The 16808-nt window shown below is 42.1% G+C and overlaps 1 protein-coding gene across 2 annotated transcripts in view; it reads right to left on the minus strand.

Annotated features, from left to right (window-relative positions):
* Window positions 1-16808, minus strand: part of DPYD (dihydropyrimidine dehydrogenase) — a 3199941-nt gene that overhangs the window by 1753278 nt on the left and 1429855 nt on the right. For both annotated transcript variants that reach the window (XM_069232136.1, XM_069232137.1), the window contains exon 10: window positions 9066-9235. In XM_069232136.1, coding sequence (XP_069088237.1) covers window positions 9066-9235 — 170 coding nt within the window. The remainder of the gene's footprint in view (window positions 1-9065; window positions 9236-16808) is intronic.

Raw genomic sequence — 16808 nt, forward strand, 5'->3', positions numbered from 1 at the left:
CTTAAATAATCTAAAACCCTCAAGTTGAATGTTCCATTTGCAGGAAATTTTAAGTTCCGATCTTTCTCTGATCTTTGTACTATTGCTTTAGCCAAAGACATGACACAACACCCTTCTCTTCCATTACAATGTAAGCTAGTGTACCTTCTGGTGGTGTAGCCTCACCTATACTTGTTGTAATGTAAGTATCTCCCCTTATGGCACTCTTTAAAACTTTGAAAAACTTCATCTTTTCAAACTTTTTGTTATTCAAAATCAAATCAGGAAGTGACTTTTAATCACAGAATTCTCTTCACCAACCTTCTCAACCAATTGCACCTCATGGACGGCTACCAATCCGTGTGCGACCCTTCTCTCTAACCAACCTATCCCAGCGCGGGCGGCTCTTCTGATGTCACACTCACACGTACTGCAACTGACAAAGTCTTGCGGCTTGTCCTTCTAAACTTCGATTCACACAAAACTAACGCAAAAATTGCGAGCACTAACCCCAAAATCAAAAAACAAATCTGCTGGTTCACTACAGGAAAGGTAACACAATCGCTTTAGAAACTTTACAGAGTTTTCACTGACGGCTCTTACTGCACTTACAGCTACTCCTTCTTTCTCAGGTTCCCTGATCCACAAGCAGAATTCAACCTGCAAATTTTGCTCTCAACTGATCAGAGGGTCTGTCTTAGTGCACATAGGACTCACCAAGTCTCAGTCAAAATTCTCTCACTCACTTTGACTCACACTCTGACTTGTCGACCATGCCCGAGCGACGTATTAATCTAGACAAATTTCAGCATAAAACCAAGTGCCTCATACACTTTTCAATATCTGGGTCCGTACATTAACAATCAAGTGGACTATTTTTTTAGCAAAAAGCGCCACACACATATGAAGTTCGATGACTTCCCTACTCTCACACTTTGGAGTATGCTCACTCCTTCTACAGCTTCATTTGGAGTACGCAAACTTCCTAAATCCTCACATACATCACAATTCACCTGTGATTTGCATAAGCGGTGCAAGCGCAAAACCTACTTCATTCACTCAATCACTAAAATGCCAAGAACATCCTCAAACAAACATTGTCAGGCTCCAAGATTCTGGGACAGTCATTTCAGGAGTTAGGGAAACATTTTCTCTCCAATTTGTAGTCTTGAAAAATAAATCCATATCTCATTAATAATGGACTCTCAAAAGACCAAATCATCAAGCTACTACCATCTCCGTTAATCTTTATGTCTTCCTGCTACCGTCTCTGTGAACACTTATCATAGTTTATTAATGAGACAGACCATCAAGCTGTTACTAGGTCTGTACTGGACATCTATGATGGGCTCTTAAGAAGACAAACCATCAGTCTATCACCTCTATTAGCATGTCACACCTTAATAAGTAAACTTTCAAGGGGACGCAAAGAGGTAGATGAACCTATTGACTTGCAATTAAGATGTTCCCACTATAACTCCAGTGCATGCAGATCAATAATTAATCAATAACATCCATGATCAATGATAATCAATAGCATTAGTAATCAATGGAGTCAGTAATTCTCACACACCATGACCTTTCAGTTACGAATTACCACACCTTTCGTAAAGGTTAGAATATTTATTTTCCCAGATTAACAATGCTAAAGTCATGTATGGTAATCTCAATTCAAAGGATAAGCATATGGAAACATCACTGGCTGTCCAAAACAGCTAAAGAAGCATAATCTAATCAAAGCTTGAGCAACTTCACATTCTGAAGTTACAATGCAATTTGAACAACAAGAACTTTTGCACAACTGATATCACTTACATTTACTTTCAGCGAAGAAAAGACATCAAAAGTTATTCCATATAGTGAACTTCATTAGTGAGGAATCCTTATCTAACACCATATTAGCATCAGCATGTTGGGCTTCATGCAAATATTTTAGTAAACACAAATTTGGAAAACATCTAACTATGGCTCTATCAAAATAGCGCGGTTGGTACCTAGAAAAAAAAAGCAGTCTTAAGCTTAAGAAACACATCAGTAATAATATAACTCTCCTCAATGGATCGACAAACTAAGATAGTCTTTGTCATCAGGACAACAGTTCGGCCAGCAAGGCATCAGGATTCAGCATCAAAGTTCAGAAAAGGCAAGGTATTTAAGCAATAAAGTTAAGCACGTCTCTTGTCTAGACGATCAATAAAGTAACGACCTTTCAGACAGAAAGAAAATGGGCATATGGCTATCTTCCATCAGTGCTGTTAGAAATGGGGTCTTTGGTTGGCAGTCAGGGTACCACCTGTCCAAGAAAGGACCCTCACTCTAGTCAGGGTAAAAGAGAATCATCCTCAGCTAACCTGCGTACCCCCTTGGTAGCTTGGCACAAGCAGTAGGCTTAACTTCAGACTGCTAGGTGTAAAGTATTTGTACCAACACACACAGTAACTTAATGAAAACACTACAAAGTAACACAACACAGGTTTAGAAAAATAGGAACTATTTATCTAAACAAAACAAGACCAAAACGACAGAAATCCACAACACACAAGTCAAGATTTCAATTAAAAAACAAAAAGAGTCTTCATGTAGTTTTAACACTGTTAGCATGAAAATGTACCTTGAGTGCATCAAAAATAAGCCTGCACTGTTGAGTGTGCGTCAAAAAGGGCTTGTGATGCACCGATTTCACTCATGAGCGAGACCTTGCGTCATTTCTCCTTTCGTCGGGTTGGGGCGTGTCATTTCTTCTCTCTCTGCAGGAGAGTGATGCGTCGATCCGGTCACCACTCTCGGGTCCGGGCAGGACTTGCGTCGTTTTTACACGCCCATCAATGTTTGCATCAAAAATCCAGCCGCACGATGATCTGAAAACCCTGCAGCACGGGTTGCGATCTCACCAGCCTCCATCAGCAATGCTCTGCGTCATTTCTCTAGCCCCCGGCATCGATCTTCAGGTAACATTGCAGGTAAGCATCGATTTTCAGCTGTGAAGCCGGCGCCACAATAATTTTCCCGGCACAGATCGACGCTGCGTCAATCTTTTCCCCACACAGCGTTCTGTGCGTAGATTTCTTCCTCTTAGGCTACCAGCTTCTCCTTTCAGTGTTGCAGGAACTGGATGGGCACCACAGGGCAGAGTAGGTGTCTCTCCAGAGACTCCAGGTACTAGCAGAGAGAAGTCTTTGCTGTCCCTGAGACTTCAAACAACAGGAGGCAAGCTCTAAATCAAGCCCTTGGAGATCTTCACAAGATGGAAGGGACACAAAGTCCAGTCTTTGCCCTCTTACTCTGGCAGAAGCAGCAACTGCAGGATAGCTCCACAAAGCACAGTCACAGGCAGGGCAGCTCTTCTTCTTCAGCTCTTCTCCAGGCAGAGGTTCCTCTTGGTTTCCAGAAGCGTTCTAAAGTCTGTGGTTTTGGATGCCTTTCTTATACCCAATTTCTCCTTTGAAGTAGGCCTACTTTAAAGCAAAGTCTCTCTTGAATGTGAAATCCTGGTTTGCCCAGGCCAGGACCCAGACACTCACCAGGGGGTTGGAGACTGCATTGAGTGAGGGCAGACACAGCCCTTTCAGGTGTGAGTGACCACTCCTCCCCTCCCCCCTAGCACAGATGGCTCATCAGGAAATGCAGACTGCACACAAGCTCCCTTTGTGTCACTGTCTAGTGTGAGGTGCAACCAGCCCCACTGTCAAACTGACCCAGATAGGGAATCCACAAACAGGCAAATTCACAGAAATGGTATAAGCAAGAGAATGCTCACTTTCTAAAAGTGGCATTTTCAAACACACAATCATAAAATCAACTTTACTAAAAGGTGTATTTTTGAATTGTGAGCTCAGAGACCCTAAACTCCACATGTCCATCTTCTCCCAAAGGGAATCTACACTTTAATCAGATTTAAAGGTAGCCCCCATGTTAACCTATAAGAGGGACAGGCCTTGCAACAGTGAAAAACAAATTTAGCAATATTTCACTGTCAAGACATATAAAACACATTACTATATGTCCTACCTTAACCATACACTGCACCCTGCCCTTGGGGCTACCTAGGGCCTACCTTAGGGGTGTCTGACATGTAAGAAAAGGGAAGGATTAGGCCTGACAAGTGGGTACACTTGCCAAGTCGAATTTGCAGTTAAAACTGCACCCACAGACACTGCAATGGCAGGTCTGAGACACGATTACAGAACTACTTATGTGGGTGGCACAATCAGTGCTGCTGGCCTACTAGTGGCATTCGATTTACAGGCCCTGGGCACCTCTAGTGCATTGTACTAGGGACTTACTAATACATCAAATATGCCAATCATTGATCAACCAATTACATACACATATTTTAAAGGAGCACTTGCACTTTAGCACTGATTAGCAGTGGTAAAGTGCCCAGAGTAACAAAAACAGCAAAATCCAGCACACATCAACAACCTGGAAAACAGAGGCAAACATTTAAGGGAGACCACGCCAAGGATGAAAATTCAAACAAGTGCAGTCCGACTAAATTAGATTTCCTAAAACTACTTCACAAGTCCCTATTGGTCAAAGGATCGCATTTTCACACTTTGTCCAATAAAACTGAAATATCAAATCTATACTTTCTACTAGTACTCGGTTCACATGCCGCTAATTGTCTCCTCTTGTAATGTCCTCATCATCCGGCTCACAGGTTACAATATTGTTGCAGCTTATACTCCAGACGGCGTCTCCATTGTTCATCTCCAGAGAAAGTCAGTCGTACACACATTACACTCATAATGTTACATTTATCAAGAACAGAATCTTCTAACAATCGGTTCTCATGAGAAAAGACTCTTAGCTATGAGCACATTTGGTCAGGACCTTGGAAAATCACAATTTAATTCTCTAAGCAAACATTTTTATTAATCGGTTTAGAAATACAGCTTGACATGAGGCCGTGCAACTAGGCCAAGAGCTCCGCTAAATTAAGGCCTACAATTAATAAAGCTGATACATAATGCATAACTCTCAATATGATGTATTGCTAGATTAATCAAACAAAACTCTATATTTCGTATTAGTAAGCCATTAATAAGTATATTTCGTGAACATTGGCGGCCACTCATGTGGACACAATTTCAAATAGGTGCATTATTTTTCTCTATTACTACATTTTCCACGCAAATCCATTACTCAGAATACATGAATACTCATAAATATTTTTTATTAAAACACCTGCTTTAGCATTTCCAATGCAATCCTCTGAGAAGGCAGCAGTCACAGCAGTGAGAAAACAAATAGGCTGTTTGTCACTACCATGACAGGCATGCAACCAGGCAATTGTCCTGACTTCCACATACATAGCACCTTGCCCATAGGGCTAGCTAGGGCCTAACGTAGGGGTGACTTACATGTAGTAAAATGGGAATTCTGGGCCTGGCAAGTACATTTAGATGCCAGGTCCCTGTAGCAGGCCCGAAGCTTGCAGGACTGAGGCAGGTTTGAAAGGCTTCTCCACTGGGTGATGCAAGCAGCACTGCAGGGTCACTAGTGGCATTTAATTTACAGGCCCTGGGTATAGGGATACCACTATACAAGGGACTTACAGATAAATTAAATATGCCAATTAGGTGCAAGTCAATTATACCAACTTTAGAAGGGAGAGCACCTGCACTTTAGCACTGATTAGTAGTGATAATGTTCTCAGAGTCCTAGAGTCAAGATCAAGAAGTCAGAAAAATTGGAGGAAGGAGGCAAAAAGTCTGGGGATGAACCCGCAAAAAGGGCCAGGTCCAACAGCAGCCATTTGTATTTGCAGTAGTGCTATTTTAAGCTTAAACTTGGAAGATACTGGCACAACGGAATCTTATATAAAAACGTTCACATGGTCATTGGGAGAAATAGGGTTCATTTACAGTCGGCTGGCTGCCTTCAAACTGAAAGAAGTGCTTCTGTGCACCAGCATTTAAATTTTTGTCATAACTCATTGCTCAGTTTGGTCAATAATTTCTATTAACAAACAGCAAAATACACATTACATTGGATGAAGAGCTTTTTTAAAATGCAAATTGAATAACTCCAGGTATATGGAATGGATTTATATACAGTAACACATGATAAAGTTCATTGAGCAAAAGGCATTCTTTCAGTAAAACATTGGCTTCCCATGTCATTATAAAATGGAACTGATCTATGGATAAACAAGGTTGTAACTTAGCTACCTAAAGCCTGGCACTACGCTTAGTTGTTTTTTTTCCACAGAAGGACTATCTCCAGATTGATGGTCCACCACCTCACCCCCAGTACAGTATATTGTCGAAAACAAGGAAGTACACATTGACATTTTGGGGGTCATTATGACCCCAGCGGTCGGCGGTAACATGGACGAAAGTACTGCCAACAGGCTGGTGGCTCTTTCCTCCATATTATGATATTGACGGTTTGGCTGAAGCCAAACCGCCAATGTACCACACCGACCGTCATGGTGGTAACTAACCACCGAGCTAGAGATGTTAATCTCCAGCCCGGCGGCCGTCACTTGCCCGCCTGCGGGATTATGACCCCCCCTACTGCTATGGTTTTCGTGGAATCCTTACCGCGACGAAAACCATGGCAGTAAGCACTATCAGTGACAGGGAAAACCTTCCCTGTCACTGAACGGGGTCTTCCCCGACCCCCTCCCCAGGTTTCTCCCATCCCTCTTTCCTCTCCAGACCCTGCATTCATACACGCCTCTTCCTTCACACACGCACACAGGCATACACACACACATTCCAACATTCATGCATGCATACATCCATTCACACACACATCCACACACACTTACATACATAAATGCAGACATGCATTCACACTACTCAACATACATGTGCTCACACCCCCAAACATGCACACATACAACAAACAGCACACATCAGCATACACGCACACACAGACATACACACACACCATCACAAACACACACATGACACCCCCCACCCTCCTCCCTTGTTGGAGCACCCACTTACCTGGATCCAGTGGGTCCTCCGGCAGGAGATGGGATGGGGCACTGCTGCCAGGCGCAGCGTGCTCCAGCAGAACACTGCCAGGCCGTATTATTCTCATAATACAGCCTGGCGGCAGTCTACTGGCTTGGCGCTGCTGCTGGCAGCAACGCCACCTTAGTTTGCCGGCATGGCCACAGCTGGATTTCCGCCAACCTTCTGGCGGCAATACAGCTGTGGCCATGATATGGCAGATGGCTGGTAGCGGCGGTGACGGTCTTTTGGCGTCCGTCGCCGTGGCAGTAGGTGGTATATACCACCAAGGTCCTAATGAAGGCCTTGATTACGATGAGGACGTGGAAAGATGTTTAGCTGGAATATAGCCCTAAACTCTGTTTACAAGTTTGTTAGTACAATTTATGTATACAAATAATTGTCTTTTTTTTTTTTTTTTTATGTTTGCATGATATATGCGTTCTCTCATACAAAACAATATAAACAAAGTCGACTTTTTTCCTTATGTGCACATTTACTTCCTGGCTTAAAGGAATACATAAGAACGTCAGGGTGATATGGGTGCTTGCCAGGTTACATCTACCTTGCCAAGTGTGTATAGCTGTGCTGACGTTAACGGTGTCTGCATCTTATAAACCACAGATCCAAATGCTCTAAATCATAAGCCATCACTCACTTTTGTCGTGGATAATACTTTGTGCTTGATGACTTAAGAAAATGAAAATGGGCTCCACTCATATCTTCCACTCAACGTACTTAACTTTGTACGCTTCAAAATCCATGAACCTCGTCTTGAAATTGAAAATGAAGCCTAATCTCCTCCATATTCACCTCAAGAACACATGTGACAACGGGCAGTGAACTATACACCAAGGCAATCAACATAGCCACCATCTCTGCCTTTTTAATATTCTCCGACACCAACTATAGATATTACCGATTCTGGTGTGACAGGCTTCTCAGACATCTGCCAATACCACTGGTTGAAGGTTTGACTTGCTATGCTGTTTTGTCTAATCAAATGTAAGAAGGAAGGGCCAGATGTAGCAAAATCCGATTTTGCGACTTGCAATTTGCGAGTCTCAGCGACTCGCAATTTACAAGTCGCAAAATCGGATGCAGAATGGTGTCTCAGACACCTTCTGCGACTGTCTATGGGGTCGCAAAGACCCACCTCATCAATATTCATGAGGTGGGTCGCATTTTGCGACCCCATAGCGAGTCCCTGCACTCACAGGGATGGTGGCCTGCTGTAGTCAGCAGACCTCCATGTCTGTGACTGCTTTTTAAATAAAGCAGTTTTTTTTTTCATTTTGCAGCCCGTTTTCCTTAATGGAAAACGAGTTGCAAAATGAAAAAAATACCGAAACTATTTGGTTTCGTTTTTTTCAGAGTAGGCAGTGGTCCATTGGACCACTGCCTGCTCTGAAAAAATATTGTCGACATTCACAAAGGGGAAGAGGTCCCATGGGGTCCCCTTCCCTTTTGCGAATGAGTTACCACCAGTGTGACACTGGTGGTAACTGCGAGTTGCTTTGCGACCGCATTTGCGGTCACAAAGCAAGTCTGAATTGCGATGCAAGTCGCAAATAGGAAGGGAACACCCCTTCCTATTTGCGAGTGCCGACTCGCAATTTGGGAATGAGCATTGCGGGAGGTCGTTTGCATGGCGCAAACTGCGTTTTTCGCAGTTTGCGAAATGCAAACGGCTTGCTACATCTGGCCCTAAATCTTGCAAGTCGCGACACTTCATATGTGAAATGATGTCCACTTTTCTTCTGCAGCTTTTCACATTAACAAGGCCACATGTTCAAGGCAGTGGGTGGTTACTATGTATTTAATATTAACAAGAGCATTTGCGAACAGAATCTTATCACCCCAACAATGTAGCCGCACTCTCGCTTCGACGTCGCGCGTCTATAAGACATCTTTCTCCTATTTCTCTAAAGCAAGAAACTACCATTGACGCAGGTTTATTAGAATCTCCGTTGTAAGAGAACCTTTTCTCTTCTGCAAAATGGCCTAGTTTTGAACTTGACAACTGTAAAGGTTTACTAAGATGTTCTTCTGGTTATAAATGTGCAACAAAAAAAGATATCTTCCAAAATCCCCATTTACAAGTGTGACAATAATTACCTCCTCTGGAACAGCACGGATATTAGTGAATCCTTTTCGGAATACGACAAACACGCGACGTGCCCCACAGCGTAAGGCGGATGTGGCGCAGTCAAAAGCGGTGTCTCCTGCTCCAAGTACAATCACGGTTCCCTTTATCGACGGCAGCAAAGAGCGGCAGGCACACATCCCTGAATGATAAAAGGGACAGAACATGTTCAAGTAGGAAAACGGTTTATGCATGACAGCTGGAAAGTCGCTCGGACTTAAAGCAGTGTAAAATTGCATCTTGCCGTTTTCAAGCATGGAGTGTCAGTATTAGATTATTTTGCCTCAGTGAAAGACAATTTTATTCCCAGTCTCAAAATATCCTCTGACATGCAATTTCATAGTCGGTACACTTACCAGTGATGACTTCAATCTTTTCACCTCTTACAGAGATACACAAAGGCCTACATATTTGGTAAATTTTGCTGGCTCGTAAATAACAATAATAATAGTGTGCTCATGGTGTATTCCTTTACAAGCTATAGTTACAAAGGTATATTCAAGAAGTCAAACAATGCGTCTCACATAGCTGGGTGTTTATTACATATCGATCATCTAAAGCAACAACAACAAAATACAATACTGAAAAACAAATATCATCCTCGCTTATCGACTTCGCTGCCTATCGAACCTTGCAATAAATAAAATTTGAAGCATAAATGGAAGGAGCCTGATTTTTAAGCTAGTGATTTCATGATGATCTTATTTAACTACCAAGTAAGGCCTTTGTTGCAAGTGGACCAGTAATCAAGTTGTAGCTGATAAATGGAGTCTTCAGTGGCTTTGAAGTTAGAAGCTGTAGTGTTTTAAACAGACTTTTTCGCTTATGAAATTTGACAAAACCTTCAAGTGAAACAAGTGGGAAGACATGTGAAAATCTTCTCAGAATCACGAACATCAACAGGCTATTCCCCCAAAAATCGTATTTTTAGCTGTTTACCTACCTCTGAAACAAATGGGACACCAGGTAACAGGAATTCAAGGGGGGCAGTGGAATAACAGGGTTTATTCCAAGACAATTGTAATGAAGACTCAGAAAAAAAGTACACAAAACATAAGCATTCTGTTTTTTTTTTAAAAACTGACAGTCTAATAGTCACAAATCAGACCTAATTAAGGCGAAGTAATTGAGAATGGCACTGAATGTCTTCTCATACACTGGGGTAGGGAGGATGGCTTACCTTCCCCCACACGTTATACTCTTCAAATGACTTGTTGGTCATTTTCTTTAAGATACCGATAAATTTGTGATTACAAACAGTGCATTAGGATGTTCGAATTTTGTTTGAAGGATTTACCTCATCGTTCTGAAATAATGAATAGCCGAGTAATTGTGAATGAAATAATTTGACTGGGACGTGGATGCGTATTGTGGCTACCAGTATTTCACGTTGTCGCTTTATTGAAATGCATACACCCTCATGAGTGGATTTCACTACTTACAGCACAGTTACTTATATACCCTAGGGTGTTATTGAAGTGTTGTTCTTGTCATGTTATTGAAGTGTTGTTCTTGTCAGTGGTGTAACATAAAATAATGCCACGCGCAGAGTGTGACGAGCGCTCCAGTCTTCTATACACCAGAGATATTCACTGGCCTTGGGGTGGAGTTGTAATGCCACTGAAGGATGGCAGGCCTGCCTGCACCATATGGGCTGTGAGGGTCTACTTTACGTCTCTGGTTCTTGTTAAGAAAGAATTTCTTGTTATACATTTTATTGTTACTATAACTATGCAATAATATATCTAGTTTCAACATTCCCCTCAACCATTTTGGCTAGGCTTTGGCTGCTTGACCAAGGTACTATAGAGAGTCAAATAAACTTGTTTCAGCCTGACAACTTTCCATCAAAGTCCGAGTAACTACTGATTTGAATTAAGGAGGACACCCATGTAGTCCTCTCATAAAGTAATGTCCCTAGTTTCTAATACTCAATTCCCATTTCTCAATAGTCAAATCCTCTCTTTTGCTTCGGTGGAACTTGGATGACAAATTTAGATTTCTTTTAAGGCATTAGAAGTCAGTTGAAAATACTTTTAACCTAAAAGCACAATTGTGAGTCCACTATAATCTTAGTTACAGATGAGCTTAAGGTGCTAGTAAAAAGAAGCAAAGATATTTTCTGTGTTGGTGATATGACAAATTTCGGAAGATCGTGTAAACACGACTAAAGTGAAATGTTGACTTTGATAGCTTTGGAAATTCATAGTGGTGAAATGTATACCTCTACATGATTTTACGAAAAAACTTTCACTAGTAAAAGGGAAGTCACGCAGAAGATGACAGCCTACTCTGCACTAGAGGTTCTCACAGTTATTTCAATGCCTGCAAATTTAGAGAATTTACGCTTTGCAAAGACCCCTGCTATGATGCTACTTAATGGCTATCAGTCATGTTTATTTGGAAAATGTAGAGTATGATGGTGTTACACTCTGACTTAAAGGGCAGGCATGGAATTCTGGTGCCTAGGCATGAATGCAAATAATATTGAATACATTTAAGTTCATCAGGGTCACAGAAGCTCTGGACCAATGGGAGTGAACGTATGTAAGGTGTAGACTCATGTAAATGTTTAGCGAGATCTCTCTCCAAAACACCGGACAGACAAGTCTTTGCCAAAGTCTATATTTTCCTGAGGGTTGAACACGGTGAAACACATTTGTAAAGATTTTCTTTTTAACTGCACTCGTTTGTTACAGTCCTTATGAAATTTTATTTCATCTCGGGTTTTTACTAGAAGTTGAACCATCCCCTTCTTTTATTCAATTTTTTCCTTACTTAAAATGTGTCATACTTTTTTAGAGGGCACATTGGTCAACCTTAATCCAAACAAGCAATATCACTTCATCAGCCCTTTTTATTAGCTTTTCATTCCAAAATCGAGAACCAAGCAGCGAGCATGAACATATTTACTAACAAAAGCACAGGCCTTTCTTTACACGAACCGAAGAGTAAGAATGAGATCTCGTAGTATATAGCAAATGTTTACCCAAGCAAAAATATGCCATCTTTTCATTTTTGTGGCAATTTACTGCACTGGGTTAGGTTTATTTTCCAAAATGTGAAGCAGTTTTAAATTATTTAGTATTTTGTGCAATTTCCACTACAAAGATGTTTTATATGTGTGAAGCAATGTACCAACGAATAATACAAGCAGCACACGGGCAGAAACGATATAAATAATACAAATGTGACTTCTAGTCTTTATGCTGGTTTATGTACAGAGGTGGTCAAAGTGACTTTTATTATGCCATTTGGGAAGCCTATGAATAGGAGACTACATTCTTACACTGCGTCCTATGGTCATATGTACCTACTGCAATATCCATTGGAAAGAACCGCAAGAATACCAATACGCCAACCTATTTTACCACTGTTTACTGTGGGTATGATGGATTCTTATATTTTGCTGCACCATATGTTTATAATTGCCAAAGCTAATCTTGACTGAAAATTTGAATCTCTAGTTTGGAACTGTGCCTGTTTATATGCCCATGCATAATATTACATGTTTGCATGTTTTTATTACCAGACTGCAGTGGTATGAAGACCGTATTTTACAGGGAACCAGGAAATATTGAAAATATTTCGAGGTTCCCTGAGAAATGTGGATTCAATCATACTGACAGCTCCCGAACTGCAATGCAATGCAGAGCTTTACCATCGTCAGGACTTCTAGGTTTACTTGCATAGAGGACCAAACTATGCAGCATAGTTACATAAAATATGCAGTGAAATTGCAAATTATGATGCACTTTCTCTGGCAGTATTATTTTCAACAATATGGGCTAAAAATATATATTTTTTAAAAATCTGCTCATTATCAAATTATGTGGCAAATCCATATGTATGCAGTAAAAGCTGCAGACACAAAATTACATACCCCTCGCCTCCCTGGCATCGCCACTTTTTATCATTTTATTAACAATTTATTTACCAAAGTTATAGAAAACATTACAGTTTCAATTACTGCCCGTTGTTGGATCCACTTGGAAGAAAACACATTTTTAAAGCTAAATACGCAAATAACATTCAATATAAACATAGATAGTGGGAAACATGTAATATTGTCTTATAATACTATCTTGCTGTTCTGACGTTGCAAACCATATTTCCTTTGGCATCACGGTTTATAATGTCACCACAATTTCCCAATGAAATATAGGTCCATACTACACAATATCTATCTATCTATCTATCTATCTATCTATCTATCTATCTATCTATCTATCTATCTATCTAGTTTACATTTATAGTTATATAATGACCCTCTAACACCAGCATCCATTCATATACTGTAATGTTATGTTTAACCACCAACTCGATGTTTGACATCGACTCCATGCTGTGTGCATGATTTCATTTTGTGCCCTGCTACGGTTGCAGGGCAGCACAGATGTTCAATTACACAAAACTTGTTTTTCACACAGAACTTGATTTTCTCTTCTCATACTGTGCTGGAACATATTATGGGAGATGAGGACTAGAAACAAGTTGTAGGAGGCTGGCTTGGCTTATAGTGGGTACCAATGGTACTTACACCTTGTGCCAGGTCCAGTTTTCCCTTATTAGTAGAGTAGTAGTGTTTTAGCATCTTAGGCTGATAGAGGTAAAACTGTAAAAACTGTAAACTTCGTACTTGTATAGCGCTCTTTTACCCTGAGGGCATCTTGGCGCTTTTACACATACCGCTGTGGAGCCCTTCCTGGCTTTCCCTGTGAAGTGCCCACTCCTGGGCACCCCAAGGTGAAGCCAGGCATCCCTAGCGCTGTTGGGGCCGTTGTGGTAGCTATAGCAGAGCAGCTTAGGCTGAACTAGGAGACATGCAAAGCTCCTACCATACCACACATATCATATAGGTACTACATCATAAGAAAGACAATACTCAGAGTTACTAAAAATAAAGGTACTTTATTTTAGTGGCATCGTGCCAAAAATATCTCAGAGGATATACTCCCTTAGGAGGTAAGCAAAATACACAAAATATTCACAGAAAACCAAATCAGGTAAGTAACACAGTCAGAAAGTAGTGCTAACACTGTAGAATACAATAGGATGCAATACGCCTGCGGGCAACACAAACCATATACTAAGAAAGTGGAATGCGAACCACGAATGGACCCCTAGGCTAGTGTATTGTGTAGAGTGTTGCTGGGAGTGTACGAAAACACTAAGAGTGTCCAAGATACCCCACCCCAAGACCCTGGAAAGTAGGAGTAAAGTACTACTATTTCACCAGGAACACACTAAAGTCGTGATAAAGGATTTTGCAAAGACCACATCAGACTGCAAAGCACTGAAGACGGATTCCTGGACCTGTGGACCTGCAAAGGAAGGGGACCAAGTCCAAGAGTCACAAAAGTGTTCGGGGGGGGCAGGAGCTCACTAAACCCCGGATGAAGGTGAAAATGGCTGCCTCTGGATGGAAGAAGCTGAAGAAGATTCTGCAACAACGAAAGGTGCTAGGAACTTCTCCTTCATGCAGAATATGTCCCACAGAGTGCTGGAGGAAGCAGAGTTGTTTCCTTGGCAAAATACCACAAACAAGCCTTGCAAGCTGCAAGAGGCGCGGTTGAAGAAAAAGGGTGCTGCCCGGGCCCAGGAAGGACCAGGATGTCGCCACTGGGGAGAGGAGACAGAGGGGGTCCTCAGCAACGTAAAGAGCTCACGCACAAGCAGGAAGCACCTGCAGAAGTCCTTGAACATGGGTTCAAGAAGTCCGAACATGGCGGTCGTCTCAATACTGCAAAAGAGTGTCCCACAACACCGGAGATCAACTCAGGGAGCTGACCTTCACAGGACAGATACTGAGGACCTAGGCTTGGCTGTGCATGCAGGATTTTTTGGAAATGTGCACAGAAGCCCTTGTTGCTGCAGTTCATGCAGTGCACAGGATTACTGTCTGGAGAGGGGAGGCAAGGACTTACCTTCTCCAAATTTAGACAGTTGGACCACTGGACAGTCTAGGTCACTTGGGTCCACCACCTGCGTTCAAGAGGCCACGCTCGTCAGGATGAGAGGGGTCCCAGTGTACCGGTGACGCTGAAGTTTGGTGCCTGCTGAAGCAGGGGGAAGATTCCGTCGACCCACGGGAGATTTCTTCGTGGCTTCCAGTGCAGGATGAAGGCAAGCAGCCCCCAAAGAATGCATCACCAGGAAACAGTAGAGAAATCCGGCAGGATTAGGCGCCACAATGTCGCTGGTAGTCTTCTTGCAACTTTGTTGCAGTTTTGCAGGTGTCCTGGAGCAGTCAGCAGTCGATCCTTGGCACGCGTGTAATGGTGTCCCCTTACTCATAAAGTCTGGGGAAATGGCCTTGAACTATGTGGGGACCGGTAATTCAATAGTGGTCCCAGTATTTCAATAGTTCTTGAGAGGAAAAGTTGGCACACATGTGGCACACCAGTATCACTGCTGGACCTGTGGAAGACTAAAGAAGGACTGCTCTTGCTATTGTGACCTGTGAGGAGTACTTTAAGGGCAAGATCTTCTCTCACTTGCACCGAGGACCAAGAACTGGACTCCAAAGATAATTTGGTTGACCTCCTGTTAAGCTACTGGGCCACAAAATCTGCAAGAATCACACTTCTCTGAAGAGCCCAGCTGATCAGTCACAAATGGATCTGCCCTGGACCCTGTTGGTGGCTTCTAGTAAAGTGAGTCTTGACCACCAAGTACTGTTCCTGAGGTACTGGAGCCCTTGGTTGGAGTTAGATTGTACACCTCCTGCCTGAACTGCAAAAGCTGCCCACTTTTCCTCCCAGGAACCACTTAAAGACTGGGACCACTATTGAATTACCGGTGAGATTCAGCTTGCTGATTTATCCTACTGAAGGAGACCTGACTTCCAAAAAAGTTTCTAAGTCCCAAAGAGAGGGCTTCACCTAGAGCGATGCCAAGCTGAAGGTGATTACCATCAATACCTCCCTGAGCATGGATGCAGGATTTCTCGTGCTCAGAGCTTTCCCGCCTTTGCCAACAACTGCACTGAATCCAGCTTGCAGTTTGTCATGCTGATGACTCATCTGCAACCACCTTTTTTCCAGACACATTTCTTTAAGTTAGAAGGTAACTGTTAGACCTGTCAGCCTTAGGGCAGTCTTTCTCCAAACATGTTGCTTTTTACTTTCCTCCTCCATTTTTGCTGATCACATTTTGTTTGGCCTTATGACCCTGTGCACTTTACCAATGCTAACCATTGCTAATATGTGTGAGCTCAATACCTAAAACACGGTAACCAATTGGCATAATTGATTTAAATTCAAGTCTCTAGTAAAGTTTTACTACCTGTACCTAGGGCCTGTAACTTAAATGCTACGAGTGAGTCTACAGCACTAATTGTGCCTCCCACTCAAATAGTCTGTCAAACATGTCTCCGGTCCCCACTGAAGCCTGTGCGTGAAGTTTTAAACTAGCATTTCGATCTGGCAGTCTAAACCATTAGGCGTACATAAACACTCCTTTTTAACATAAATAGGTCACTGCTCGGATATGCTCTAAATACCCCTTAGGGCAGGGAGCAGTGCATTTATAAAGTTGGACATGTATATTTTTCACTACTACAAGACATACCTCTCCAATTGGATAACACTGGGCTTCCTTACTACATTTAATAAGTGTTACGTTCAAATAGGAGCAGGCAGGAATGTTGAGTTTGGTGTCTAAAGAATTGAATTTAGAATCCTCTTTAAGGGTAAAGTTGGATTTTCAGTCAT

The sequence above is a fragment of the Pleurodeles waltl genome, chromosome 4_2 (genome assembly GCF_031143425.1).
Source record: "Pleurodeles waltl isolate 20211129_DDA chromosome 4_2, aPleWal1.hap1.20221129, whole genome shotgun sequence".
Taxonomy (NCBI): domain Eukaryota; kingdom Metazoa; phylum Chordata; class Amphibia; order Caudata; family Salamandridae; genus Pleurodeles; species Pleurodeles waltl.